General features: G+C 36.0%; 3 protein-coding genes across 8 annotated transcripts; all 3 read right to left on the bottom strand.

Moving 5' to 3' along the window:
- Nucleotides 1-608: 608 nt before the first annotated feature.
- On the bottom strand, nt 609-4526 carry LOC116300122 (uncharacterized). Its single transcript, XM_089025745.1, has 6 exons — nt 4337-4526; nt 2569-2925; nt 1567-1593; nt 1445-1483; nt 1255-1343; nt 609-728 (listed from the first exon to the last, which is right to left on the bottom strand). Exons 1-5 carry the CDS (start codon nt 4401-4403, stop codon nt 1294-1296), a joined length of 540 nt encoding a protein of 179 aa, XP_088881871.1. The 5' UTR covers nt 4404-4526; the 3' UTR covers nt 609-728; nt 1255-1293.
- A 563-nt stretch (nt 4527-5089) lies between these two features.
- Nucleotides 5090-12770, bottom strand: LOC148913200 (uncharacterized). Of its 2 annotated transcripts, XM_089025742.1 has the most exons (6): nt 12598-12769; nt 11563-11928; nt 7526-7621; nt 6546-6578; nt 6288-6340; nt 5090-6116 (listed from the first exon to the last, which is right to left on the bottom strand). In XM_089025742.1, the coding sequence occupies exons 1-5, from the start codon at nt 12653-12655 to the stop codon at nt 6288-6290; spliced, it is 606 nt and encodes a 201-aa protein (XP_088881868.1). In that variant the 5' UTR covers nt 12656-12769; the 3' UTR covers nt 5090-6116. The 2 variants fall into 2 exon arrangements, with proteins under 2 accessions (XP_088881868.1, XP_088881869.1); XM_089025743.1 differs by having other exon boundaries at nt 5090-6340; nt 12598-12770.
- A 41-nt stretch (nt 12771-12811) lies between these two features.
- LOC116300129 (uncharacterized) lies at nt 12812-19308 on the bottom strand. 5 transcript variants are annotated; one of them, XM_031708912.2, is made up of 11 exons: nt 19094-19304; nt 18521-18631; nt 18040-18153; nt 17836-17949; nt 17582-17695; nt 16820-16933; nt 16365-16478; nt 15151-16170; nt 14855-14910; nt 14561-14638; nt 12812-12930 (listed from the first exon to the last, which is right to left on the bottom strand). In XM_031708912.2, exons 1-8 carry the CDS (start codon nt 19164-19166, stop codon nt 16019-16021), a joined length of 906 nt encoding a protein of 301 aa, XP_031564772.2. In that variant the 5' UTR covers nt 19167-19304; the 3' UTR covers nt 12812-12930; nt 14561-14638; nt 14855-14910; nt 15151-16018. The 5 variants fall into 5 exon arrangements, with proteins under 5 accessions (XP_031564772.2, XP_031564775.2, XP_088881861.1 ...); XM_031708915.2 differs by lacking the exon at nt 12812-12930 and adding an exon at nt 13452-13818; XM_089025735.1 differs by lacking the exon at nt 12812-12930 and adding an exon at nt 13816-13953 and having other exon boundaries at nt 14809-14910.
- Nucleotides 19309-21679: the final 2371 nt, after the last annotated feature.

Genomic DNA, 21679 nt, shown 5'->3' with positions numbered 1-21679 from the left:
TTTCCAATATGTTTGTTGAGGCTATTCAACCATATTTTTTCCTTTTCTTTGTTTCCGTGCGTACGTGAATATGTTAGGTATTTTTAGACTCAATTTATCCGTTTTCCTTTGGGAACATTAACATACACATAATTAGATTTCTAAGTACAGTGCTGGCACAGAGTTACTTTGCCTGTCTTGGTGAGAGTGTGAACGTTATTTTTCGATGGAATCTAGTTAGATTACTTTTCTCTTTTTGGACGACCTTCACCTGTAAGTATTGTAAGCTTCTCGTATTTAGTAACATTACCTTTTACTGACACTATTTGTATTTTAAGGAATTCACTACATAATAAACCAAAAATCCGTACGTCGAATCAGGTCGGGTTCTTACAATGTTATTTAGTTGCGATGAAAATTTTAACGCAATTTAGCGCACGTATTAAGGTATAGGGTCAGGTGACCTATGAATGCAAATGTTTTATAAAAAAAAGTCGAGACGTTTCAAGCTAAAAACTGAGACTATTTTGAATTACTGAATTTTTGTATTCAATCTTCATACAATCATCGAATTCAGGCAGATATCAATTTCTGCATCTATTTGCTTCTTGGCACGTTAACAATGAAGCTTAATTGCAAGTTATATTTATTAGAATAAATTGCATGATCATGGAATCAAACGCTTTAGTTGTCGGAGATCTTTACGCACTTTTTATTTTTTATGACAGTTGTGGCAGGAACATTCAAATCTAAAAAAAGAAAAAAAGAAAATAAAAATAAAGAAATATAGAAATAAAATGAAATAGAGCTATTTCAGCGTTAGTGAGTGTTTTGTTGATTATTGCATTCTATGTGCTGCATATGATGCCAGATGATGCTCTATTAGCAATATGGATGCAATCAGCAAAAATCAAAACGATATAGAATTCTTGCCATTTTTTGTGCACCTTTGATTCGGCATTTTTTCTTCTGTTCCGATACTATTTTCATATGAATATAATGCACGATTCATTTTGAGTTATGTAAGCAAAATTCAACCTAATAGTCCCCTTCACAGTTCCATGCGCCATCTTGAAAGGTAGCCCTGCCTTTGCATCGAAACGAGAAGAACGGTGAGCTTGCAATGATAAAGAACGTTTTTTAACACCTTGGACAATTATTCACTAGGTCTTTATCATTGTAAACTCACCGCTTGTCTCGCTTCGATGCAAAGGCACGGCTACCTTTCAAGATGGCGCAGGGAACTGTGAAGGGGACTTACTATTCTTCACGAACCTTTTTTTGTCACTTCGGACTGCCGTATTAGTATACCTTTCAGTGGATGATTAGCAGTGCAACTGCAGTCAGAACAAACATCAGAAGATCTAGAACAAAATATAATTGCGTTGTGCAATTCATGTTGTGCTATATATAGACAACCACTGCAAGTTATAATACAAACTAAAGAAGGCAAAGCATTTCTTACCAAAACAAGTTGTGGTGGCTTTGCAAAACGGATTTGAATCTAAAAGGAAATAGAGTGGAATATTACAAAAGGTCATAAAAAGAGCATGTATTGTCAATTTTAAAATAGCAAAAAACAAATACCTTTAGTAAAAATGGCATTTCTTGACGCTGTGGATAGAAATGGATAAAATAAGTTTATTTTAGAACAATTAATCATCAGAACATTTGTTTTCAGATGGTAACATACTGCATATAACAAACTCAAGTATCCCCACACCCACCCAATTCCATACACCAAACCACCGATTGCCCGATGCATACATACATTTGTTCTGTTCATCCATCAGTCTATATTCGTCCATCTATTCATTCATTCATCCATTCATTTTTGTATCCCTCTATCAATCCTTCCCTCCTTAATCCCTCCCTCCCTCCCTCCCTCCCTCCATCAAACCCTCCCTCCTTCCCTCCCTCCATCCCTCCCTCCCTCCATCCCTCCCTCCCTCCATCTCTCCATCCCTCCCTCCCTCCATCCCTTCATCCCTCCATCAAACCCTCCCTCCATCCCTCCCTCCATCCCTCCCTCCCTCCATCCCTCCCTCCCTCCCTCCATCTCTCCATCCCTCCCTCCCTCCATCCCTTCATCCCTCCATCCCTCCCTTACTCCATTTCTCCATCCCTTCATCCCCCTCCCCCTTCCTCCATTCCTCCTTCTCTCACTCCCTCCCTCCCTCCATCCATCCCTCCCTTACTCCATTTCTCCATCCCTTCATCCCTCTATCCCTCCCTTCCTCCCTCCCTCCCTCCATCCCTCCATCCCTCCATCCCTACATCCCTCCCTCCCTCTCTCCATCCCTCCATCCCGTCATCCCTCCCTTCATCCCTCCCTATCTCTCTCCCTACCATCCTCCCTCCTTCTCTCCATCCCTCCATCCCTCAATCCCTCCATATCTCCATCCCTTCATCCCTCCATCTATCCATCCCTCCATCCCTCCATCCATAAATCCCTTCATCCCTCCATCTATCAATCCCTCCATCCCAAATTGAAAAGTTTGCTCAAACATCATTAAGCGTTGTTAATGTGAAGGCCTGACACGAAATGTATTTTTCTCGCCACATATAACACAATTTCATCTCACTCACCTTTAGTAACATTTACGTTGAACGTGGTTGTAAACAAATCTGCACTATTTTCTCTCTTGTACAGCACACTATAAGTACCAGTATCATTAACCCCCACATTATCAAACCGAAACCAAGCCTGGCCCAGCGAAGCATTTCCAATGTACTTAACTCTGTCGTCATAATCGGTTACGTTTATGAGGCCTTCGTTTTTGATGTACTGCAGGAATACATTGCTGATGTCCTGTTGGCCGCCCAAGTTCTTTAATTTACCTAGGGCGAATTCTTCAGGGTCTGTGATGTTGATCTTGACAGTGAAGCTGTCTCCTGGTTTAAGGTTGAATCCTGGGATACTGGACATCGTCTTTGCATAAGATACTGAATGGAGACACAAGCAGGCATGAGTAGAATTTCTATCAGAGCAGCTATATTGACCGAATCAAAAGACTTTTTCCTCTGAATTCCCGCTTTCAATCGTTTTACATTTAATTTCAGCTGAAAAACATGCAGCAGTGTGTTTTACGACTGATAAAATTCCTTGCTATGGAAACCGTCAAGACATATTTTTCAGTCTGAAAACGGAACCAAGCCTAGCAGCTACATTCGAACTCAATCCCATATAATTGAAATACTATAATGGACATAATATATTGGAAATAAAATAATCAAACTTATTTAAAGAATAGAAACATCTTTATCTCGTAGGATACCTCGCAGGAAGAGAGGGAGAAACGAGATGTAGACAAAGGGAGGTAGACAAAGGAGGTGTGTGTATGTGGGGGGGGGGGGGGGGAGGTGGGGGTTGCAAAGATGGAAGTGAGTTATAATCAGGAGCAACTTTCAAATTCCATATCCTTCAATTAAATTTTACATTTCATGAAATAGAAATTACGACGACAATAGAGAAGAGTATACCTGATTTTTCATTTTTCGTCTATACTGATGGTAGCCCTCTTGCGAAATGAATTATTATTTGATGTTTCCATTTGACTTTGTAAAAGCTTCGCAATTATTCAACTATAATTATTTTACTTACATTGTCCATGTTGACTGATTTTACAAATTTGTTTCGCTGCGCAAACAAAATCCATTATGCTGCAATTATCTGTATTACGCCTATATATTGCACAAATATGACATTATTGTATATTGAAAGGGGCGTTTCATTTTATCATAGGAACATAAAAAAAACATGGAGTTTCATAATATTTTATTATTCCAAAAAATAACAGTAAAATATGTGAGCTAATTCCTTGCCATAGTTGTTTGTTTTTGTTTTGTTTTTTTTAATTATCATTGTTTAACTCAAAGAAACACTTAAACACTGAATGTCAAGGGTTCTATTCTCTCGTTTTAGTATTTTAAAGAACAAAACCTGCGTTGATTTACAAGAAAGAAAAGCTTGAAAAATAGTAAAAAAGAATAATGTAAAAGGAGAGCGTGAATAGGCTCAGCTCGAAAAACTCATCATGAAATTAAAAGAATGGGTTTTGTTTATGATGGTCTCATCAGTTTTGAATAAAAGCAAAAGGTCGTTGCTCGTTCTCCTTGTACATTGCTTTGATGAATAGCATCCAAGAGAGCAAACCGAGTTCGCCTTACATCAAATTGTACTTCCACTAAGAGTAAAATCCGATTGGAACTGGCATTTCTTTGAATATAAGTCTTATATGTTCTATATCTATATCTACCGTGATGGGTTTTCCGAATTCCAAAGTATGAAATATCTGACTTGTTACGACGTTATTCAATACATTCAAATTGGCTAGGATGTATAGTATATTCTCACCTGTTAACAGCGCTACCATAGAGGCTGTGCCAACCAATAGTGACAATTTAAACACTTGCTTCATCATTTCTAGTTTTCAGATATATTTTCTTTCGATTTCTACTATGAATAAAAATGTTTGTATACGACTCCCTAGAAAAGCAGATCTAGCACGTTCCTCGTAATTCAGAAAAGCAAATTCAGACAGACGAATCGTAATTGACAGCTAATTTAGCTTGCCTCTGTAATGGCTGCTTTAGTTCTAATAAGCTACATTATGCATTTATTTCAGTTTTTTGCATTTCTAACGCACGCCATGAATCGATAAAAGTTTTGCAGATTGTTGTGAAACATTTTTCAATCTATCTCGTTGTAAAGTCACTATAAACAACTGATGGTCATCGATACTGCGGCATTTCTCAATCGTTAACCTGAAGCTGAAAAATGGCTTTCCTTTCCTTCAGCTTGCTTTGCGTTAAATCACAATTTCGTCACACATCGCCTGCAATTTGCAAATTTGCAAAAGATTAACTCCTTCGCATGACACACACACACAAAACATATCACAACGCAAAAAGACTCTTGCTGAAAGGATTTGAGTTTGATATGTTCATGTTCTCCCGAATGTGACGTTAAAAACTAAAGCATTTTTTTACAGCATGTTATGATATTAGATATTGCCACAGAATTATATATTCCATACTTTCCATTATCATATGCATTGTCACGATTCGTGAAGAGGGAAAAAATAAAATAAAACCTGCACACAACAAATTTGTAAGATCAGCACAACGTTTATTTTTGGCAACAGCCTTGACCACAGGCATTAGCGGGTTACATTCTATCCTTTACAATCAATGGACGCTTCTTAAAATTGCCTTAAATTGCAATTAAAAATATAAAATAACTAATTCCACAAATTTCATCGAGGAAAGCGTGATTTATTTGTATTCAGTTTTAGCCTCGCAACAAAGATACTTTTGGGAAGTGTCCATGCATTTTAAAGTCATTGTAGGGTTCAAACATAGAACATAGGATCTGAGCTCGAAAGGTATTCTTGAAAAAAAAAACCTAATTGTCTACGGTTAACTTCATTTGAGACACACAGTCGGTATGAAATGTGTGTTACAAGCCTCAATGCTCGGTTTTCTGTTAAATTTCTCGAGTCGTATCATCTAGGTCTCAGCTTCTGTGTTAAATGTAACCGACAATGTTTATGCAATAGAGCACTTTAGCCCAAAATAATGTCATCAAAGAAGACTGCCCTAGACTTTGACCTGAGCCTTAGCACAGCATTTAAGGATGCTGTAAAGCAATTGCATATACCGTTAACAATGGGGAATGTAGTATGTTTTGGTCAAACTTTCTATTTAATCTTTCCACAGTCTCTTCATATTAATCGTTTTGACCTTGACTGTTTGGTACATGCCGGTGTAACTTCCGGTCACGTGTTGCACTAAGTCACATATGATCATGGCTGTTCAAGTTAACTACACGGATGTGCAATTAGAGTATGTGCAAGTTACATCATAACCACCATCTTTGCTGACGATCGATACCAAAGCATTACTCATTAGCTTCTCTTGTTAGATCAACCAACATGGCGGCTGTATTATTGTTATTCATATCTCAAGGAATTGAGAGTTACGTGGTTGCACACACTGTAATTTGGTAACGAAGATATTCGTGATGTGCTATTAGTCTGTGTTCCAAAAAAAGCGAGTCTTACAGCACTATTGCTGTGGTATTTAAATGCGCATCACATCTATTTACTACTGTGCCTTCTTTTACTTTATAAGCCCTGGAACACACAAAGTAATCAAAATATGTTTTAATGTTGAATGTCGATAAAAAAACTCAGTGATAATGGAAGGATTTTTTGATTGTTTGCTTTAGAGTGCTGAAACTGACCAAACGACCAAACGACCGTACTACCAAACGACCCAAGCAAAAGATTGATTATAATCGTTACCTAAACAAGGGTGCTTGCTACAACAGCAAGAAGCAGTAAACCAGTACCAGTACCTGAAAGAAATACCAAACATAGATGTTCTCAGTTAGATAAATCCTGTTTCGGGGATCGACTCACTCATGTTTCCGGCTTTTCTTATTTACTTTTATATTATTTGCCATGATGAGGGCTCTCGGCCAATCATAAGATAGATGAATGATTATGTAATAATGGTGGTTACTACACCAAGTTAGGCCAAAAGAATTGAATTCTACTAACCTTGGGAAGCCGAAGCTGAACCATGGTTCGTTGCTGATTAAAAAAAAAAACAACAAAATATACGACAAGCAGTAATAATATGTAGCCATGCCATATGGCTATAGTCCCTTCATAGTTCCCTGTGCCATCTTGAAAGGTAGCCGTGCCTTTGCATCGAAGCGAGACGAACGGTGAGCTTGCAATGATAGAGACATGCGAATAATTGTCCAAGGTGTTAAAAAAGGCATCTATCATTGCAAGCTCACCGTTCGTCTCGCTTAGATGCAAAGGCACGGCTACCTTTCAAGATGGCAAAGGGAACTGTGAAAGGGACTATTCATGTTTCGTAATGTAAAATGTATATGCATGAATAATATTTTCATAGGTAAATAAATTAAGACAATGCAATTAGTAAAGTAAATTAAGCGTACCTATTCCACCAGTCTTCAACTATCCTTTCATCCATATGTACCCGTCCGTCCCTTCATCTGTCCCATGGATCCGTCCGTCCTGCTAACCAATCATTTACCCCTCTATCCCTCTACCCATCCATCCAACTTCACATCTATTTCTTCTTCCATCCATTAATAATAATAATAATATAAAGTTCTTAACAAACGCATCATACAAACGTCTCGATGCTTTTTACAAAAGGATCCAGACGGATATCAAGTTTGTGGAAAAAATTGCAAAAAAAAAAAAAAAGTCAGTTACTCCTGGTGAACAGGTAGTGTTTTAGTGCAGATTTAAACTCTGGAACTGAACTCATGAGTACTTAATTGCATCATGCATCAGGGAGATTGTTCCAGAGTGCCGGTGCAGCCAAAGCGAAGGTTCTTTTTCCAAACGTTAATGTCTTTCCTCTTGGAGTCGCGAGCAGAAATTAAGAGGAGGAACGTAGGGTACGTATTGTATCTATCCATTATCTATCCATTATCTTTCCCCTTTCTCGTTGCTTATTTTAATCTTATAACTATTCTAGATTAACAGACAGCACAAACCTCTAACTTGAGTAATAAGAGTTGACTCTTGTTTCTCGCGTGGGTTAATAGTATTCCCTTCACTGTCAGTATTGGGTGTCTTCGCAGTATTTGAAGCTTAGAAAAAATAATTGAATACAAAAGGTATATCATAAAAGAAAATGAAAAGAACCCTTGCATATGACGCCAAAGTTGCCCGATCTAGGGGACAAAACAAAAGAATAATAATTTCCTGAGAATTGGAGCCTATTATTTTGTCCCCCAGATTGAGCTGCATTCCAACGTGCTGCAAGGGGTCTATAATATAAAGGCTCATATTTGTCGCCGCCATTACATTAGAAAATACTTCATGAACATACTAAATATTTCCGATAGTACCATGTGGACTTACATGTTGACCTAACATTTAAAATGCATTATGTATAGACAATGCATGTAGCAAGTGAAAGTCATTCAAAACCCGGCTTATCTAAAAACACAGTGTCTTTATTATTTTATAAGGACTTCGCTCGGGTGGTTTGTGGTCACTATCGACCTTGCTCTTTACAATATGATTGCGCTATTATGCTCAATCTCGTGCATTTAGAGAGAGAGAGGGCGGGAGAGAGGGAGAGAGGGAGAGAGGGAGAGAGGGAGAGAGAGAGAGAGGGAGAGAGGGAGAGAGGGAGAGAGAGAGAGAGAGAGAGAGAGAGAGAGAGAGAGAGAGAGAGAGAGATGTCTTTTATTTAATCTCGGGAAATTTCATCAATGTACAAATTGGTTTTTATGAAAACCGAGTTCATAGGTAATATATATAAAAAATTAATAATAACGTTAAGAATATATAGACAGAATTATGAAATAAATTCTCATCTACCCCCCAAAAATATTATAGTAATTAAAGTGTTAAGGACCAACAGACGAAAGATTCCTCTTAAAAGATTTTAAATTATTGGACAGTCTGACACTTTGGGGTAACGAGTTCCACACTTTTGCACCGTCATAAGAGAGAGCTCTTTTTAAAAACTCAGTGCTGGGTTTTGGTAACTTTAAGCACTTCTCTCTACCACGAAGATCGTAGGTATTTTCTTGAAAATAAAAGAGTTCCCTTACAGATTTTGGTGCAAGTGCATTTAAAGTCTTAAACATCATTATTGCTTTATGCTCCTTTCTTCTTCTTTGTAAGCTTTTCCAGCCTAAAGAAGTTAAAATATCACTAGATCTGACATCGTAGCTGCTTTTTGTTATTATTCTTGCAGCTCTATTTTGCATTTTTTGCAATCTTTCAGCAGACGCTACTGGTAAATTATCCCATACCACGTCACAATAGTCAAACCAAGGTAAAACGAGAGCCTCATATATGGTAATAGCTGTCTCCAAGGGGATGTAATCGCGGACTCGTCTTATGCCACTCAATCCAGAAGATATTTTTTTACAAATGTAATCAATATGAGCAGCCCAAGACACCCGTTCGTCAATCACAACACCCAGAGTTTTTGCTGTAGAGACTCTAGTAATTGGTTTGCTATTTAAATATATGTGTGGTTCGGAGGTAATTTTTTTCAATTTATCGTCAAAAGCAATAAACATGTGCTCTGTTTTAGCTGAATTTAAGCTAAGTTTGTTAGCTTTCAACCAGTTATGAATATTGGAAATATCAGCGTTCACCTCGTCAAATAGAGTCTTTTGTGATGTGCCACAAGTGGTGAGACTTGTGTCATCAGCATACATTCTAGCATTTGAAAATTTGACACTATTTGGCAGATCGTTTATGTAAATAATAAATAATAATGGCCCAAGGATTGAGCCTTGAGGGATGCCGCAATCGAGTGTTCTAGAGCTAGATAAGGTATGGTTTATGTAGCATCTCTGACTACGATCTGTGAGGTAAGATTTGAACCACTTTATCGACTCTTCTGCAATCCCATAATAGTATAATTTTTGGAGAAGTATAGAGTGATTTACTGTGTCAAAAGCTTTTTTAAAATCTAGGAAAGTGACACAGTTCAATTTACCTTCATCCATATTGGTAAGCCACTCCGTTGTGGCTTCTAGGAGTGCAGTAGTAGTCGAATGAAGCGGTCTAAATCCCGACTGCTTTTGAGAAAGTAAATTATTTGAGTTTAGATACTCATATAACTGGTTAAAAACTATTCTCTCGAAAATCTTAGCAATAGTAGGTAAGACCGAAATGGGACGGTAATTATTCAAATCATCTTTGTCATTAGCTTTATGAATTGGTGTAACTTTCGCAAGTTTCAAGCCGTTAGGAAAAATCCCTTTATCAACTGATTGATTGAATAGCTTCACTAGTGATTGACTTATTACTGGTGAAGCAATCTTGATGAAATGAGATGGTATACCGTCAAGACCTGTCGCTTTTTTAACGTCAATAGAATTAATGATTTTCGTAAGTTCATCAACTGATGTGTGTCGTAAGGTGAATGTTGAGCCAATTCTAATTAAATAATTATTATAAGCAGTCGGTCCATCGGGAATTAAACAAGCTAATTTAGTCCCAATTTCAGAAAAATGACAATTGAATGCCTCAGCTATTTCCTTCGAGTCACTCATCGATGTATCACCTGTTTTGATAGATGTTACATAAGAGCCAGATTTAGTCCTTCGTGAGAGGACTTCATTAATAGCTTTCCAGACCTCCTTTGAGTTTTTTGAATTTTGTGCAAAATGATTTTCATAATATGACTTCTTGGCTCTTTTTATCTCGTTGTTGACGCGATTTCTAATAGACTTATAATCACTCCAGTCGTCCCTCGAATTCGTTTGAGTAGCTTTTTGTTTCATTTTATCTCTATCGTACATAGCTTTCCTCAAATCAGTTGTCATCCAGGGAGACTTCTTGTTTCTTATTCGTTTTGTTTTGATCGGAGCGTGCGAGTCAAGAACAGAGAGAAATAACTCTTTCCATCTGTCCCACATGTCATCCGAGCTTTCCTTATTATCCAAACAATCCCAAGGGAGTGTTGCTAAATCGATAAGAAACTTGTCGGAGTCAAAGTTTTTAGCCGATCTAAATGAGATCTTACAGTGATTGTTGTTTGTCGGAATTGCTATTTTCCGTATTGTATAAACCAGACTATGGTCACTGATACCAATGTGAACCACTCCACTTCGGACTACCCTATCTGGGCTATTCGTTAAGATCACATCAATGAGGGTTTTACTTTTTTCAGTGACTCTAGTTGGTTCAGTGATTAACTGCGTAAGTTGAAACAATTCAGCAGTCGTATTCAAATAGCGAGTTTGCTGATTAATATTAGTAGATAATAAATCACAGTTTAAATCCCCTAGGATATAAATTTCCTTAAACTCAGAATCTATTTTTGTTAACACATTTTCAAATATATTGAAAAATGAGCGTGTATCATAATTAGGAGGCCTATAACAGGCTAAAACGGCAAAAGACTTGCTATTTGGCTTCATGATTTCAAAACACAGGGACTCTACTTTATCATCAGTTAAGTCACTACGGTTTTTCCCATTTACGCCCTTTTTCAAGTATAAACAAACTCCCCCTCCATTGCGGTTTCTATCAGACCTATGGATGTCATAGCCTTCGATGCTCACCATTGAACTTGGGATTGATGGATCGAGCCTTGACTCATTTATGCAAAGAAGATCAAAATTTTGCTGAATGACCCATGATCTCAGTTCATCTATATGAGCTACAAGACTAGTTATATTTAAAGAGGCCATTTTAAAACCTCTAACATTAGGAATAGAATGAGGTCTATTATCACCGTCAGACTTATCAATATTAGTATTTGAGACAATACTAGAGGAATGAATAGAGGAATCTGTCTCGTCTAGTGGTTCCTTACCTTTTAATCATGCTTTAGATTTAAGATATTTATTGAAATCTTGCGCGCAAGGATTCCTATTCCTGCACGATTTAAATGCAGTCCTTTTGGTGTTAAGTCCTTTCTCTGTTACATTAGGAGAGAGGGAGAGAGGGAGAGAGGGAGAGAGGGAGAGAGAGAGAGAAAGAAAGAGAGATGGAGGGAGAGTCGTAGAGGGTATTCTATCATGTATCATCTCCATGACAACGCGTGCCATACCTTGTGTGACATTCAATTCAAACACAGATTCAAAGATTTCCGTATTTTTGGGTCTCTTGTATAGTACCCCGTAAGTGCCCGAGTCATTAACGTTCACATCAAGAAACCTTAACCACGGCTGGCCAGATGATAAATCCCCAATGAATGAGGTTCTAGGATCGTGAACACTTCCACTCATTAGTCCCGTATGTTTATGATAATAAAGAAACATAATTTCAATGTTTAGTTGAACAGATATATTCCTCAATTTGACAAAGGAAACTTCTTCTGGTAAAGCTTCTTTGCTGGTAAAATTTAGCTTTACTTTGAATTCTTGGCCAGAAAACACATTGACGTCTGGTATTTTCAGTAAGTGCTCCAAGGAAGCTGTAAGGTGATGTACAAATATATATGTATATTTGGTATTGATAGCTATTGTATTAATATGAGAATAAGGTTTATCTGTTTGGGCTTTCTGGTAAGAGCGGTTTTCAAGAAGGTTGTGTGAAATTCCTAACTAGCGACAAAAGCTTTCTGTTTACTGCACTACACTATTAATCAAACAAAGATTGTGTTCACACACGAAGTATAGAGTCTGCTAAAGGCGGTTCAAACCATTCGATACATCAAATTATGAGATATCGTCAACAAACGTGGTGAGGTATAAAAAAAAAAAACGGTTTTAGATCATCTGCTAATGCAGCTAGTAAACTCGTTGCTTCGGTGTATAAGCCACAATATTCCAAATAAACGTTGTCAAGTTTGCGCGACGGTCGCATCTTATTAGATATGCTTACAGAACGGACCTTCGCTGCCAAGTGGTTAATTTTGAAAGTGATAGTCTTTTAATTGCAAAACGTTTTCGAAATTCGGAACGATGTGAGCCGTTATAGTCAAAGGGAATTATTTGACAGATTAATACTCTTAGAATCACAAATAATATACACAGGTATTGTAAGTACTCTTAAGTATTTCCATAAACAAGTTGCTTAGGGCTATCACCAAAATCTGTTTGATATTGCAGTTTTGACATATCACATCCAAACTGCTACTTACCCGCAAAAACTACCACCATAGTGGCAATGCAAAATGATATGGAGTGATCCCAGGGCATCCTTCAAACAAAGTTTCGTAGGCACACTTGATTATCGATTCGAGGTAAATGTCCCCTTGTTCTCGCAAGATGCGTCAACCATGTTTAAGAACATTAATATAATAATCAGTTAGCTAAAATAATGTAGCCAAATAAAAAAAAAGTACTCACTTTTCATTGGCTAGCGATATTGATTATTGATACTAGTCCTGCAATACGTTGTAATTAGTAATAGAAGGTGATGGGTGTGTTGCTATGGAAAGTTGCCTGTTAACGGTATTTTCTTCACGGGAATCCTATAAGCGCACAAAAAAATATAGTTGCTTCCTATATTATTTATTTTCTCTATTTTTCTTCCTTTCTTTCGTTTATTTTATTTTATTTTATTTTTCGTATTATTACTAATGACCATGTATTTTGAGAAACGTAAACAATGAAACAAATATAGGGAGTGAGAGATTATTTTCAAATAATATATGATCAATAAACATGAATTGAAAATTGTCTACTGAATTTTAAATCCAAATTTTGCTTTTGCTAGAAGGACATTGATGTAACTAAACTGAATAAAAAAGTGTTTGTCATCGTACAGACATTTTAAAACCACGAAAAACGAATTGTAAACGAAGCCATTTCTCAAATATTAAAAACTATAAATGGTAAAGACAAAAGCTGAATGTTAATTACTGAGTTGGATCGATAAAGGTATGCATTAGTTCTGTAAAAAAATATCCATGCCATTAGTATTACCAGCAATCAAATTCAGTCGTCAACAGTCATTAATATTGCAGTTACAACGCATGACACTGAACAATGATCCGATTTTCCCTTCCTTAAACTTTATTTCCTCCAGTCCTCTTCAAAATTCAGAACGCTACAATCCATCCAAGTGAACTAGATGCAGTAGATAACATAAAGGGCCATATCATACTGATGTAAAATAACTGGCTTAGTGCATAACTAATGACATAGCTCTAGTTTTGCCAAATAAGAAACATGTATCATGATTCTTTAATACTTGGATTATGAAAACTATCACGTCTGGATAAAAAAAACAAAAACAAAAAAAAAACAGCGTATCACTTAGAGTCCTCTTTAGATCTTAAAATTATCATTTATTCTTATTATTTTTCGTCGCCAAAAGAGGCAACTACTTGCCCAATTTGACATCCTTCCGCCCTCGCCTAGATGAAAATTTATTTTCTTGAGTTGAGTATAATAATAGTTTTCATAAAGCAATGCAGACGGTTGAAAGTTTCTTAGCTAATAAGTAGAGAAGATCGCAAAACTTTGACTTTAGGCAACTGTACATGCGTCTCCTGAAAGAACCAAAAAGAGCGGGAAAATGGATTCAATAAGCCTGAAGCGAGATGACGTTTTACCCCCGACTCTATACCATCATAGTTTTTAAAAGTCTTTCATATTAAAATTTTTGATTCCTTAGAGAATACAGAAACAATAGTCATAATTAAAGAACAAAACAGTGCGAAAAGGATTATGGTCTAGAGACGGGGGTAAAACGTCATCTCGCTTCAGGCTTATTGTTGAACATTAATTACAGGTGACGTAATGCCTAAATATATTCACGCGCTAGTCCATGTAAGAATAGCGAATCACTCTGTTGCGCGGAGCAGTTTTCCAAGCAGAATTCTTGCTCCACAGACTAGGCTACGACATGTACATTGTTAGTTTTATACGTCCCTACGAGGAATACGAGGCGATTTTGTTTATTTTTACAATTCAGTAAACGAGTTAAAAAATTTTTATTAATTTCCGCAATCAGACTGTGTTTCTGTGTTTCTGAATTATCATAATTCGTTGAGCCTGTGGGACATAGCAACAGCAACTCAGTAATAAGGGCCGGATTCTGAACCCTGACCTGTATTACCTGTCATAAGCGATAACAAGGAATGTAAGGTAACTCACTAGATGTCTTTGTCGTTGGCCTTTGGTTGCTTGACTTTACTGTTCTTGTCGAAGTATGGATTCTTATTGTTCTTAAAACTGAAAGTAAAATAATGTTAATTACTAGGGTAATACTATTGGTATTTTTGGTATTTGAAGTTCAGTGTAATAATTTTTCAATCTAGTTATGGTAACCAATTCAATAGATTAACAGTTTATATTGTTATGGATTATAGTGGAAAAAGTATAGCTATCTTTCTTTTTTTTACTTTTGGCGCAGTAGTCTGGGTTACACTTGCAGCTGAACCCATTTACCAGATCAAAGCAGGTACCACCATTCTTGCATGGGTTAGATGCACACTCATTGATATCTAGATGGACCACAATTTCGATAAATTAATGCATTTGAACAAATCCATTGGCATGAGATGTTCCCCACCCCCACCCCCCCCACCCCCCCAATTTAATGACCTTGCCCTAAGTCTAGTAAAAGGCGAGAATGTACATGTTAATTATTTTCATTGTTTTCCATTGCACATCTTGGATCCCTTTAGAAAGTTAAATCTTGTCTGAATCAGCACAATGATGATCAAATTAGTAAGTAAACTTACTTGTCTAACAGTTGAATCCTGTCCAACCACTCGCACAGAAGCAAATGAAGCCATCTTTCCGTCAGGATTTTCTTGTGAAATTTGACACCATTTATACATGGTTGAAAGCCTACGCCTTATAGTTTTAAACCTGATAAAACAAGCCTGCTCATTATTAAGCTATACTTTTTTTTTCTTTTCTAATCACCGCATTTCAATCGTATTCCAAGTGCTCCTGATCCAATGCAATCCTTTTGAATAACTTGAATGATCTGTTTTATGGGAAAAGGGACGATAGAGAAACAGAAATAAAAGACATAGTGTGAGGAAATAAATAAATAAAGCTAGTGAAATAAAAACGCAAAGAAATGAAAACTGTCAAACGGATATGATCAATACGTTTGCTGCAACTTACCTTAAAACCTAGCCTGCCAAACCCTTTCTCCTTCTATGCATTTGTTAAACATTTAATGCAAGTCACATACTCAACAAATGCTTTCGAGCATTTGCAAGTATGATCCACATGTTTTTTTGTCAACCCCCAATAGTTATACGCAACATCGAATTCAAAATTGTGTTCAATTTTTTGATTGATAGGAACTAAGCCAGCAACCACTTGTCTACAAGTGAGTGCACGCTTCCAATATAAGTTCAGTCTATTTGACAACCGGCCATAAAGCAAAGATCTTGCTTTATGTCGTTTGAGTTGAAAATATATGATGTAGATAAGGTTTGCTTTAAAACTATTTTGTCTCCTTTCGATAACAAACTATTAACTATTATTCTATCAAGAAAATTATATATTCTCGATCTCAAAACCTTTTCCACCAACCCCTCTCCTTTTCCGATTACCATCGCTCTCGTCCTCTGCATACGCACGCAAACTATTTCAGTGTGTTCCTATTGTGCACCACCACAGATTCTGGGATGAGATATCAAGACCAAGCAAGCAAAACAACTCACTCGATGGCTTTGCTGTTGGACTTTGGTTACTTGCATTTGCAGTATTCATTGAAGAAGGGATCCTTGTAGCTCTTAAACCTAAAAAAATAAATATTTTAATACAAAATAATTTTTAATACAAAATGGGGTTTTGGGGAGTATCTGGATCATTGAAAAATAAATATAAATATAAAAAAAAAGTTCGAGCATAGAATACTGACTAACTGATTCTTTGCCAATTCTACTTTAAATAGGCATATTTTACTAGCGGAACGAAAAAATTGAGAATTTACTTTGGGTGCAGTTCTGTCCTTCCCATCCATGGGCACACTTGCAGCTGAATCCATTGACCAAGTCAGTACAGTTACCTCCATTCTTGCAGGGATTAGAAGCGCATTCATTGATGTCTAATTAGAACAAGAATAGTATTGTGAATATGATTGGATATTGCTTCATGATCATTTGAAATAAAGGAATAATAAAAAAAGAAACGAAAACAGAAGGAAAAAAAGAAGTAACTAAAGAAAAGAAGGAAATAAAAAAAATCCTTGGATAGTATCAGTAAAAACCTGAAATCCTTGTTTCTTCGTGAAAACGGAAATTAGAATTCACTATTCGTTACCTATACCAACAATGCACTTAATTAACTTGATGATATTTAATAGTTACATTATTATATGATTTCAATGAGCTTTATTAGTTATATTTTTTCTTTGTCTTTGCCCAGTAAGCTAAAAGCAAAATTTACCTTTGCTGCAGTCAAGTCCTTCATATCCAGGAATACACTGGCAGAAGAACGCTTTGATTAAGTTAGTACAGGTACCTCCATTCTTGCACGGGTTGGACGCACATTCATCGATGTCTAATAAAAACAAGTAAATGGATGACTTCATTAAAAAATTGGTTTATTTATTAGTAAGTAATATAAGATATTCAAGCACAGGATATTAATATTATTGTTACTTTTGGTGCAGTCAAATCCTTCCCATCCAGGAGACGCAACTGCAGCTGAATCCATTGACTTTGTCAACACATCTACCTCCATTCCCGCATGGGTTTGGAGCACAGTCATTGATAAAATAAACAACAAAGCTTTTTACTTAAATGATATAACAAAATAGGAGTAGTACGTTCATTTCCTAGAAGCACCGTAGAACGACAATAGAATACAAGACAATGCAGACAATATAAAACAATATACACTACTATGACACAATATATGCATTATACATATTTATATATAGGCAAGTCTTTTCGTTGCTGCAGTTAAGTCAAGCATGGTTGGTTAGGTATAGAATTGGTCACATTTTATCCATCAGTTCCGTTTTCATGTATGCCTAATGACCTTGCCGTAAGTCTTTTAAAAAGTGCACTTGAGTAATTGCAGTATAAAGTTTTCTTACCAATATTAATGTCCAAAAATGCAATTGATAATGACATTGCTTATTTAAGTAATTTAATACTACGTTATATGATTCCACGAGGTGGGAAAGTATAACTGTTTTGTTACCTGTGGCGCAATTTTGTCCTTGCCATCCAGGGCTACACCTGCAGCTAAACCCATTGACCAAGTCAGAGCAGGTACCTCCATTATAGCATGGGTTGAAGGCACACTCATTAATGTCTAATGAGAATAAGAAAGGAAAGACACACTTGAAAAGCCATCCATTTATAAGACGAAATATTCACATAAATAAATATAATAAAATAAATATAATAGTTATATAAATCCACAAAGTAGGTGAAGTATAACTGTTTTGTTACTTGTGCCGCAATCTTGTCCTTCCCATCCAGGGTTACACCTGCAGCTAAACCCATTGACCAAGTCAGAGCAGATACCTCCATTCTTGCATGGATTGGAGGCACACTCATTAATGTCTAATGAGAAAAAGAAAGTAAGTACATACTTGGACGATTCATTCATAAGAAAGAAATATAGATATAAACGATAATTTTTTTTTTCTTTACTTGTGCGGCATTGTGGTCCTTGCCATCCTGGGCTACATCTGCAGGTAAACCCATTGATCGAGTCAATACAGTTACCTCCATTATTGCATGGGTTAGAAGCACACTCATCGATGTCTGATGGGAATAAGAAAGTAAAGACACACTTGAAAATCGGTCCATTCATAAGAGAGAAATTTAGAATTAACCGGAAAAAAGGGAAAAATTTTGAAACAAAGGAAATATTAAATAAAAAAACTAATAATAATACAAATTACATTAACTTAAGATCATTGCTCGAAATGGAAATTGGCAGCTGAGGGTGTATATTTAGTGCTTATTCGTGCCACTAGCAGCTTTATATTTGGTGAAGGATATTTATTATAGCATTCACACTATTATACATATCTGCATACATTATATTTTTATATAAGTTAAATTTTTTAAAATGATTTCTTAGGTGATGGAAAGTGGATGTATATTATATATATATTTTTTTCGTTACTTTTGGTGCAGTTCTTTCCTTCCCATCCTGGGGCACACTTGCAGCTGTAAAAATTGTCCAAGTCAGTACAGGTACCTCCATTACTGCACGGGTTGGGTGTACATATGCTATCTGAAAATAAATAGCAACGCTTATTACTCAACCAATATACCAAAATAGGCACCTACTTTTCACTGCTCGCTACCTCTCATGTAACGAAATTATAAGCCACTACAAGCAAATGAGAATCCGAAACTTTATAGAGGAGTATTTATTATTAGATATTTTAAATATTTTAGACAAATATAAATCTAATGAAGAACATTTTTCAAAACGTTTTGGCTGAATAGTATATATTCTATGATTGTCAATGTTTTCTTCAAAATGCAAATAGAAAATTAAATTTTAGTGTTAAACCCTGTAGTATAGCATGTAAAATAGTTAATAACATGCTAATGCTCCCTTACTTAGATATGAAATCCTTTCAAAATTATCTTATGAAAGCCAACCGGATTTGGTGCCAAATCAATTTCACTTGTACATTTCTATTAGCAAAATGGAATCAAACATAAATTACTTTGTTCTATTACTTACCAACACTCGTAAACATCAAGATGATAAAGGCAATTAAGAGCAGTCCCGTGAAATAAGCCTTTGCTTTATACATTGTCGTGATAGAACACCGATACAATCTGGACTTGTTACGATCGTGGATCGCTTTATAATTTCATTGAGCAAATGTGACTGATTTATATGAGAACGATTGACACGTTTGGCAATATAAGACTAATAAAAGGGCTCTTATGAGGTCTAGTGATTTTTCATAACATATGGAATGCATTAAATATAGATTATTAATGATCAATTTCTGTCCTACACCAAGTCAATTGGAACAACGCAAATCAAATTATGATGTTAATAATAATAATAATAATAATAATAATAATAATAATAATAATAATAATAGAAAGACAAGCAACGGATTATATTTGAAGGAACAATGTAGGAATGTAGGAGAGTACTTGTACTTGATAGGTATAAAAAGAAAACTGTTAAATATACTGACTTAAGATCTAGTCTTAAAAAAATGTACCCTGGATATAAAGTAACTCAAGTAAACATAGTATTTGATTTTCTATCTGGATACCTAATGGATTTGATTAGTAAACTGGCTGATGTAGGCCTCACTGAAGGACTAAAAATTGTAAGTAAGTGTCAGAAATGGGTTATTTCACAGAACTGTGAGATTGTGAAACGTCTAAACAATTTTAAAATTTGTATACATCTTTGTAAAACCAGTCATGCAGATATTTGGTTAGACTATTCATGCCCGCAATATTCTGTATTCATGGAGCAAAATTAAAATGTCTGAAGTTGAAATAAACATATAATAATAATAATAATAATAATAATAATAATAATAACAACAATAATGTAAGCTTTATCATGTTTTCCAAATTCAATCGTAAATCTCGCTATATATAGGCAATTTACGATTAGCTACTTGAATCTTTTACGCATAAGTACATAAGATACTAAAAACATTAATCATACTTTTTTTTTCACATTTAGTTATAACGAAAAGTTAAAACTTCATCAAGTCAGGGTTATCCCCAGACTTTGTTTCTACAGCAAAATATATATGATAGGTTGTTCGAATAGCAATGTACATAATTTACCTTATTACATATATATTTACGTTGGTTTTTGTCAAAATCTAAATTTTCTAGCATTTCAATCAATGTTGCACAATCACTAGAAAATACTCCGAGGGAACTTATTGAAAGATTAACAAACTTTACATGGCTATAATCACTATCTAAATCACTAATAAGTTTTGTATGTTTTCCTTCTCACGATCGGCATTATTCTTAAGGTTTGATTCAAAGCCAACAGTAAGTTCCAATATATAGAGTGTTCTAGATGTTCTAAAATCAAGTTAGGGCGATGACTATTGCCAGTTATAATTGAAGGACTATGATAATTATCAAGGTCAGCATAGAGAGTAGAATTGTCAACGGGTTTGAGTAGTGAGGCGTTAAAGATGAGGACAGAATTATGGCGCCGGGTAAAGCGATCGAGGTAGTGTTGACACCCACTTACTATACAGTCCTTTGACTAAACGTTGTCGTTTGATCGGCTTCATCCCTACGCGCCTAGACCGAAAAGGATCATGGGGATAATTAATTCACAGTTACTAGCTGCCGCATATGTTATCTAACACGTCTTGAGCAAGTTGTACTGGACTGGAAATGCGAAATTTTTGGCTCTTATCCCCAAAGTAACCTATTTCGAAGCTACAATCTGTAGCCGGCGTTAACTCGTCTGGACACAGGTAGCCCAAGCTTGGTTTCTGTGGTGTCCTGTTATAAGGAAATGTATGGGGAATCATCAAAAATTTCAATAAAATCATCAAAACGTGAAATAAAGCCTGGAAATTTTACCCTATCATTGAGAAATAGCACTTCTTTCGCTCTGCGTGGTTATTTTTTGAATTTAGCCCGTTTTAAGGATTTCTTTCGGCAACCGACCCGAGGTCACGCCGGAAGTCTTCGTATCGTAAATGCGGATTCGATTTGGATATCGTATTTCTTCGAAATTATAAGTTAAATACTTTTGTATCTTAGGCTGTTAAAAAATACACTCACCATAATTTTCGAAATCATAAGTTAAATACTTTTGTATCTTAGGCCGTTAAAAAATACACTCACCATAATTTCGAAGAAATACGATATCCAAATCGAATCCGCATTTACGATACGAAGACTTCCGGCGTGACCTCGGGTCGGTTGCCGAAAGAAATCCTTAAAACGGGCTAAATTCAAAAAATAACCACGCAGAGCGAAAGAAGTGCTATTTCTCAATGATCGGGTAAAATTTCAAGGCTTTATTTCACGTTTAGATGATTTTATTGAAATTTTTGATGATTCCCCATACATTTCCTTATAACAGGACACCACAGAAACCAAGCTTGGGCTACCTGTGGTCTGGACAGCGCTCAAGTAGATAATCTTTTAGCGCCTGCACGTTGTCGATATTTGGGAAATCCTTGATGGAATATGATGTGAAACGGCTCTTGTTTTCTTTGCGTAAAACGCAAAGGCAAATGTGCGTTTTGCTCTCCATTGTGCGTTTGCCACCGACTGATAGAGAACAATTTATTATTCATGTTAGTTTACC

The sequence above is a fragment of the Actinia tenebrosa genome, unplaced genomic scaffold (genome assembly GCF_029948245.1).
Source record: "Actinia tenebrosa isolate PJP-AT-01 unplaced genomic scaffold, QUT_ActTen_1.0 PGA_scaffold0__85_contigs__length_37466705, whole genome shotgun sequence".
In the NCBI taxonomy this organism is placed as follows: domain Eukaryota; kingdom Metazoa; phylum Cnidaria; class Anthozoa; order Actiniaria; family Actiniidae; genus Actinia; species Actinia tenebrosa.
Note: the sequence above shows the minus strand (reverse complement) of the source record. Positions and strands in the feature narration are given on the sequence as shown.

Bases quoted from the DNA above. Each gene is read 5' to 3' on its own strand.
- LOC116300129 (XM_031708912.2), bottom strand. From the start codon at position 19,166: ATGTATAAAGCAAAGGCTTATTTCACGGGACTGCTCTTAATTGCCTTT. The intron at 18,154-18,520 runs GTAACGAAAAAA...TATTCCCATCAG, and splicing joins AGGAAAGAACTGCACCAAAA to ACATCGATGAGTGTGCTTCT. The intron at 16,171-16,364 runs GTAAATTCTCAA...TTATTTTTTTAG, and splicing joins AGGACAGAACTGCACCCAAA to GTTTAAGAGCTACAAGGATC.
- LOC116300122 (XM_089025745.1), bottom strand. From the start codon at position 4,403: ATGATGAAGCAAGTGTTTAAATTGTCACTATTGGTTGGCACAGCCTCT. The intron at 2,926-4,336 runs GTGAGAATATAC...GTCTCCATTCAG, and splicing joins TATGGTAGCGCTGTTAACAG to TATCTTATGCAAAGACGATG. The intron at 1,594-2,568 runs GTGAGTGAGATG...TTCTATCCACAG, and splicing joins CAACGTAAATGTTACTAAAG to CGTCAAGAAATGCCATTTTT.
- LOC148913200 (XM_089025743.1), bottom strand. From the start codon at position 12,655: ATGCCCTGGGATCACTCCATATCATTTTGCATTGCCACTATGGTGGTA. The intron at 7,622-11,562 runs GTATGGCACGCG...ATTTTTTCTAAG, and splicing joins TGAATTGAATGTCACACAAG to CTTCAAATACTGCGAAGACA. The intron at 6,579-7,525 runs GTTTGTGCTGTC...TTTTTTAATCAG, and splicing joins TCTTATTACTCAAGTTAGAG to CAACGAACCATGGTTCAGCT.